Raw genomic sequence first — 8,058 nt, forward strand, 5'->3', positions numbered from 1 at the left:
GGCTTGCATAACAGCTCATTAAATTCCTTAAACCTGTCTGGGTTACAGTGGAAAGTAAAAATTCTTTAACCTATAAGAAGCTTGTTGAGTTTGTTTGGGGTTTTTTATATGGACAGCTTCCTGCTGTGAAGGCTTCTAAACAAAATTCAGAAGGTGCTGGAATAGGCTCCCCGAGAAGTGGTCACAGCACCAAGCCCGCCGCAGTTCAAGAAGCAATTGGACAGCGCTCTCGGGCACATGGTGTGATTCTTTGGGCGGTCCTGAGCAGGACCAGGAGTTGGACTCAATGATCCTTGTGGGTCCCATGCAGCTTGGGATATTCTATGATCAGTTCTATGAATATAGGTATAGAAAAGAGATTATGTCTCTAAAAGAATCCTGCTGACTTTGCGATTTTCCTGTATGGATGGCAGGGTGCCTACAAGATAGATAAATTGGCAGGGAAGGATGTACAGTATTAGCATGGGCATGGGGTAGGATGGTTATGTGACACCAAACTCTGGACCAAGAGCCGCTTCTAGATAAGTTTTTGATACTGTTTTAAATTTCTGCCTTTACAGCAATGCCAGTGACATAAGGAAAAATCTTTAAAATAATACAATATGAAAACTCCCTCTAAAGAAGGTAGTCTCTGAGATGTATGTTAGTAAGCCCATTCCTATTTAGTGCAATACTGATGAAGTGTCATCTGTTAGAGGCCTGAACCATGTTGAGGACCCCTTGGGGCACAGGTGAGCTTTGCTCATGCATGCAGGCTTTGGGAAGCAAGAGGAGCAGTTCAATTAAATTGAATCTGAGCACTTAAGTTAGTGTAGCCTGGGAGGGAACTGTATGTTCCCCTGTTGTGGTCCTGCTTTGGTATTACCATATTCTCATGCAGAAGCTTTACTTAATCAAGTATGTGAGCTGAAGAGAGTAGTTTACATTGTCCAGAATTGTTCTAGAAGATGATTTTCTTTCCCATTTGGAATCACTTGCAAGAAAATAGATATTAATTATCTGAAGAGCTCTGCACAATAGACACAATTTCTGTTTGCTTTCTTGTTTCACACTGGGCCAGTTTCAGTCCTTATTAAAGAACAGCTCTATCTGTAATCTAATTTCTAAGATTAGTGAACTAGTTCAGGCGTTAAGCATCACTTAATCAGTGTTTCAGGGGGTCGTGTGAATCGGTGTATGACTATAGGCGTTCAGCTGTGATCTGCATGAAAACTTCAAATGCTTGTGTTTGGCGTTTTCTCACATTAAAATGAGAGGGGAAAACATAGATTAATTGACATTTGAATCTTTATATTTTGGTAAACTGTGACTGCTGCTACAAAACAGAACTGCAGTTTATAACTTCTTTACAAATGTATAAATGTGAGACAATATCAGACAAGTTTAACAAGTGTTCATCCTGAAATAGAGGTAAAAATACATCTTTATGCTGGTTTTTTTTTCCAGCCTAGTAATCCGTGGTGAAAAGGATGAACATGCAGTGTTGTGCAGCAAAGATAAAACTTATGACATGAAAATAGCAGATACCTCAAATATGCTCCTGTTTGTTCCTGGTTGCAAAACTCCAGAGGAGCTGAATGCAGATCCGGCATCTTGTAACGTTATTCATTCACAGGTATGTCTTTCAGGGTTTTTGTTTGTTTGCTTTAGTTCTCTGCTTTCTTATTCTCTGTAATTTCTTGTATTTTGTCCAAGATGTATATATGAAACCCAGCTGGGATTCAGTTGCCTAAACATAGGCTTCTAATGCCATTTTAGATGCCCTGTGGTATTGCTTAGCTGCTATTGCAGGCTGCCACTGGAGAAAGGATGAGTCTCCTGTAGCTTCTTTGTATATTGACCAGCTCCAGGAGGATGTGCTTATAAATATGCTTTTTACACAGGGCCGTGCTATGTCTTTAGGGCCCTTCTTTTGAGTTGAACTTTCTCTGTAATATACGATTATTATTGTTTCCAAGAAGTTAAAACTTTGGTTTATTTTCAGTGCATAGTAATTACTTGTGGTTGATATTAAAAGCTTGCAAAGAAAATATCATTCCTCAGCGTTAGCGACTATTTTTAAAATAAGCTACTTACAGGTTGATTTTTAGGAGCGCATTCCCCAAAAGGTAGATTTTACTGTGTCATGCCTGAATACTTTTTTTAGTGTTTTTCTATTTTTAGTATTTTAGTATTTTATTTTTTTATTTTTAGTATTTTTTTTCAGTATTTTATATATATTTTAAATATAGGAATATATTCAAAGGTGGCTCTTTCAATTAGCATATCAAAACATTTGTTGGAGTGAATGACTTCAGAGTTCTCAGTTTAAAGAATTCATTGTTCTCTGCACTTCTGAAGCATAGTTAATAAAATTCTATTAAAAATAGCTAGGCAAATATTAGTTAATTATTTGCTGTAATGGACATAAGGGCGTCATTGAGGAATAATCCTGCTTCAACATCTTCCAAGTTCTTCCATGAGGTCCAATGAGCTAAGGTAAAAAGTTAATTCAAGCTGAAGTAGGTTAATGAGAAAGTAATATTCTTCCATATACTTTTTTTTTTTTGTGCTACCTTTAATAATTTCACTATTTCTGTGAAGTTACACATCATAGATGTGATTTTTAGGAACTATTTTAGAAGTTTTATTTCTAAGAGCTCTCAAGATTATTTCAAAAATGTTAGATGGTTCATTGACACAGAAAATTGTGAAACACAGCAAAAGATACTATATGTACTCAGTTCTTTGGGGGCTTCACTGCCCTTCACTTGCAGTCTCAGTGCTGATCTTTGTATCACTTGCATGGCTGATACTCACAGCCAAAGCATCTGCCATTTTGTTCACCTCACAGAGCCCAGCTCAGGTTATGAGCTTTGGAATATAAATTAGAATTAGTTATTTTCTTTTCTATGCAGAGTATCTTACTACCAAATTGATCAGAAAACAACTTGGCAGGAAAAAAGCCTAGCACTTAAGTAAATGCTATTTGACATGGAGCTTGGAAGTTTATCAGGAAATTGGTGTTTACGTGAATTTTTTGCCAAGCCAGCTATGGAATAGTTTGATTAAAATTGAGAGATTTCTCTGTATTAGAATTTGTATAGGATTTCTTATCTATATAGGTGATTCTTCTTATAATTCATTTAAATGGAATATTATTTTAAAGTTTTGGTGCTTTTTTTTTTTTAATGGAGAACTTGTAAAATACCCCAAGTACTCTGGTAAAGCACTTAGGGTATTTTAAAGTATTGTCTAGAGGTTTTTTCATGGAAGCTTTTTTAACACAGAACTAGTGATTGGATCAGGAGTCACTAAGCTGGAGCCTGTTTTGCCTCTGCCATTCTGTTCCCGTTTCTGTCAGTTTGGTAAATAGCAGGAACAATGCTGAAAAGTCTCCAATAGTCTGTCCTCTTCAAAGAATCTTGTAGGAAGTCCAAGCTGTACCCTGTGAAACACCACAGGATTACTCTGAAAGTAAAGCTTTGGTAAGTTGGTGTTGTTGAATCAAGTACAGCCGAGCTTCCTGTTGCACGCTCTTCATTTGTGTGTGGACTCAGGGCAAGGAACAGAGATGTCTGGTCAGTTGTGTGCAAGTGTAGCTTACTGTCCTTGTTAATGTCTGCTTTGCTTGAGCTTAGGGCTGTGATGATTCATTAAGGAGTAAAAAGGCCGTGAAGTAGATCCCAAGCATGGGAAGAAGTGGGGAAGATAGAGTCAGGTTAATATAGGAGGGCTTTTATGGCAGTAGTATAATTTACTATTAAGACAAAAAGCAGTTTTGAGGGGAATTGTGCAGAAATATCTCCCGTGGTGATTTCCTGTCATTTGCGTGCAGAGTTGAGTTGTTACCTTTGTCTTACGCACTACAAACATATTTTTATCAATCAAAAGTGGATTTTTATTCTTCATTGTCTGTAGTAAATTTTTTTACTGAAAACACTGCAATGATTGTTTTGTCGTCAAATTAATTACCCTATTAATAGTTTCTTGTTTTCAGTGACTTGATTAACACTTCTTGCTGATAATTTTTGGTAAGCAGCTTTGAATCCAGATAGTATGTTAGTGTTTTAAGAGTCACTGTTTTTCCTTGTAGATTGCTGGTTTCTCCAATAACTATTGGGAATTAAGGAGATGTCGACCAAAACTGAAGAAACTGAGGAAGCTTTTAATGGAATATCCATATGACGGGCCTGATAGTCAGAAGGATCAGACTTTGACATTTTCAAAGGTAAATCAGCTGTGTAGATTGCTTTCTTGTAATTGGTAATGAGCAAATTAAAGTGAAGATACATTCTTAAGTAGAAAAATCCCTTTCCTCACATGACATACAGTGCTTCTTGGAGTTAATTTTTTAACCCTTCTATTCTAAACAAGTTGGTTGTTGTTAGCACTTCCAGTGGATACAGGTAAGCAACCTTTTTATTAGTTACAAGAGGAAAATGAAGGACACAGAAGGAGACTGGGCATTTCCCTTTTCCTATGGGAAGTTTCCTGGAGGACAGCCTTCAGAACCTTTTCTAAATTCCTTGACAGTTTATATGACTACTAAGGTATAATGCAGCCTTTCCTTCTTCTTTGGGTCTGTCATGTATGAGGTCAGAGCACAGCCATGTGCAAGTCATTTGCCAGTCAGTAACTGTGATGACAAGGAGAAGAAGGGAGTTGAAGAGAGTAACAGGGATGATACAAGGCACAGAATAAGACTGACACTACAAGAAGGGAAAACACGAATAAAATCCTGTCCTGTCCTATTGTGTTCCCAGGAAATTCAATTTAGGATCTAAAGAGTAATGGAGAGACCTGGACTGTGCAGCATATGATCTCAGATAAAAGGCTGATAAAAATTCTGTGGTTTTGTTAGTTTGGTTGATACATTCTTTTCCTTTTGACTTTAAAACAAAAGATAGTTGCTCCCAAGTATTTTATGCTGAGGCTTGGTTGAAGCTGACACCAGCAAACCATCTGCGTGTGCTTGGATGTGCAAAGATGGATGTTACTTTTCTCCCTTGGAGAGACATGATGCCTTTCTCTTCTTGGATGATTAACACACTGATTTCTGATCAGTTACAGAATCTTGCCCCCAGAATTGCCTGCCTACTCTGATCTAGGAATAGAAAGATGTACAGCAAAATAAGAGATGGTAAAGGTTAAAGGGCTTAAATTGTCTAAAAATTATAAGCATTGACAAAGGCTAGCAACATGGAAAAAATCATATTAAATATTTATTCATAATATTGAGTATTATAAAAAGATGTCAGTGTCTTCCAAACGTTAGTGCCTGGTTTGAGGATTGATGACCATTTATTTGGAAGGAGAGTGTATTTCCTCTGAATGAGCTTACTCAAGAACAACTAGATATATCTTGATAAATGTAGACAAGTCTTAACCTTGCCTCTGGTGGAACTCTGAAATGAATCTGAAAGCTCTCCAGGGGAAATCTCTTTCCTATGGGACTAATTCTCACTGAAATCCCCAACAATATATGTGTAGTAATGATTTCCACTGTTTTGTTTGCTTACACTTAATATTTATCCTGAGGTGCTAGGGTCACCTTTAATCTGTTTGAAAACAAATTACTTTCTTCTGGTCGTTTACTGTAAGCCTCTCATGGTTTTCAGGACTGTATCATACAAGAGAACCCCAGCAAAAAAGCCATAAAGATCAATGGTACTGTAGGCAAGCTGTTGCATAGTGATGTGATTTAGTAAACTAGAGGAAAGCTTATAAATAGATAGGCTAGTACTGAATTTTACAGTGAAATGATAGGGCATACTCAGATGATCACAGACTAAGATCTGTGAATAAGGATCAGAAACATATTACACATATTCTCTAGAAGTTGCTGGTGTAGATATGGTGCAAGTCAACCCATTCCATTTTATGTTTGCAAGGGCAATGCAGCTGATAGAAGCATCAGAGCTGAGAGCAGTGATGTCTTCAAAAAAGCTGTTGGAACTGCTAGGCTGGCCTCGAAGCAGGAACATGCCAAGGACTTGTGTGCAAGGCATCTGAATGGCAGAGTTAAATTTTCAAACACACTTACTGATTTGGGGATATTTTTGCTCTCAATTGCTAGCAGTGTTTTTTTTAAGTACTGTATAATATGGTCATCGCTCATTGACATACTGATGGGAGTTTGGCCTGATGGTATTTCAACATAATCTGACAGGAATAGCATAGCAGGACGTGGAGACCTTTCCATATTTATTAAATGGTTTTTTAACATGTGAACGTTCCAAACTTAGTGTTGGTTTGTGCCATTTGTGTTCCCATAGTCTGATAGATCTCAATCCAATAGTTACTTAATCCAGTGTTTTTCTTTCTGATAGGAAATATTCTTAAGCTATAATCAACAGAACTTTAATACTAAAGTTGATTAAATAGGCTGTAATGTGAATAAAGGAATTGATGCCCTATTTCCTGTGGATTGAAGTCTGGTATTTCTTCCATTTACTTCACTCCTCATGGTACCTTTTCTTCCACCCATGTCTTTACCACAGTATCCCACAGCACCTTCCCATCTCACCTCGTAACTGTTCTGCAAGGATGTGTTTGTGTTATGGCTGGCTCTGTGCTACCTGTGTGCCAGTTGATTAGCAGACACCAAAACACAACGTGTTGCTGTTGAGGTCATGGTGGAGGAGACCTTCCCTCAGTGGAGGTACTAAGTTCAGGTTCTGATTTCTATCCAGATGTGATAAGTGATTTTTGCTTTGCCTTTTCTTTGAATCTCACAGATTAAAATATGTGATTTCAGAAAAGCCAGAACACATTCACTTTTCATTCTTGCTGGGATACTTTACTTACAACGTCTGCTTGTGCTAGTTTGACATTCTGGGAATACAGGTATATTACTTACGCCTGGTACAAAGACTTTCCTGTAGTTAGACTGGGTTTTATATTGAATAACCCTTTGAGAAAATGTTTTAAGTTACAGGAAAAGTTTCAGAGAGTGTGGTAAGCCTTAGAAAATTCAGACTCCGGGGGGAAAAAAAATCTATCTTAAGTCTTCCCTTCATTATAGCTTGTAATGCATTTAGCGTGGTCGCTGAAGCAAAGAAGGAATAAGAATAACCTCTTTTATTTCCTTCTTTTTTTTTCCTTGTTGCAGTATACAACAGAAGATTTGTTAAGTTTGATTCAGGCAAGTGAAGAAGAAATACTCCACCAATTGCAAGTTATAGATGCCTGCAAAATTGAAGGTATTCATATCTGAAGAATATTATTATCTATGAGGAAGTAACTCTGTTATTTTCCCCAAAATATATGTCTCATTTTTCTAAGGCCCATTCCACATCCTCGTCTTTCAAGGTGCAAGTTATTTCAAAGTTGTAAGATACGTTTCCATAGATCTATGTCCTCTGCTGCTATGAATCTGATCAGAAGGATAAAGCTGAGCAGGCACTACCAGTTTCTCTCTTTCCAGGATGATTCCTTCTTTGCTGCTACAAACACTGGCATCAGTGTCCCACCCTCAGCATATTTTTCAGCTGGTCACCCTCTTCATGAATACTGGGTATTATAGTGGGTACTGCTTTCTGTAGCCCTAGAGGAAAAAATAGCTGATTCTCAGGTAACCACAGCCCACCCTTTTCACAGTCTTTTCTTCCTCCCAGACTGAGTTTATCTCAGTGTCTTCCTACCATGTGAGGCAAGGCTTGATCAAGTGTCTCACCTTGGGACAGCTCCTACTCCTCCTTGTAGTGGTTTGGTCCAAAATACTCATTACTGTTTATCTGCTGTGAGATAAGAATTAGGAGAAATGCAAAGCAGGCACCAAACTTGAAAGAATATAAAGAAGTTTATTAACAGACCTAAAAGAAGGAAAAAAAAAAAAATACCACCTTCAGAACTCTCCTCCTTCCCCCACCTTCCTCCCTTCTCCCACTGACAATGTTCAAAGACAACCCTTCAGTCTGTTTACCACTTCCATAATAACCTTGTTCAGTCCATTTAGAAAGAGAAGTCTCTTCTTGCTCATGCTATGAAAACATTATCACAACGAGACAGCCACCCACTTCCAAATATTGTTCAGTCCATTTAGGAAGAGGAGTCTCTCTGCCTGCGTGTGAGTCC

At 37.8% G+C, this 8,058-nt stretch overlaps 1 protein-coding gene across 1 annotated transcript in view; it reads left to right on the forward strand.

The window, feature by feature from the left end:
- Positions 1-586: 586 nt before the first annotated feature.
- Positions 587-8,058, forward strand: part of DSCC1 (DNA replication and sister chromatid cohesion 1) — a 14,686-nt gene continuing 7,214 nt past the window's right edge. Inside the window, exons 1-4 of the mRNA XM_017746113.1 lie at positions 587-731; positions 1,447-1,615; positions 4,076-4,210; positions 7,094-7,184. Of these exons, the coding sequence (XP_017601602.1) occupies positions 1,511-1,615; positions 4,076-4,210; positions 7,094-7,184 (331 nt within the window). The 5' untranslated portion in view covers positions 587-731; positions 1,447-1,510. The remainder of the gene's footprint in view (positions 732-1,446; positions 1,616-4,075; positions 4,211-7,093; positions 7,185-8,058) is intronic.

Source organism: Corvus brachyrhynchos, unplaced genomic scaffold, assembly GCF_000691975.1.
Source record: "Corvus brachyrhynchos isolate BGI_N302 unplaced genomic scaffold, ASM69197v1 scaffold28, whole genome shotgun sequence".
NCBI lineage: Eukaryota > Metazoa > Chordata > Aves > Passeriformes > Corvidae > Corvus > Corvus brachyrhynchos.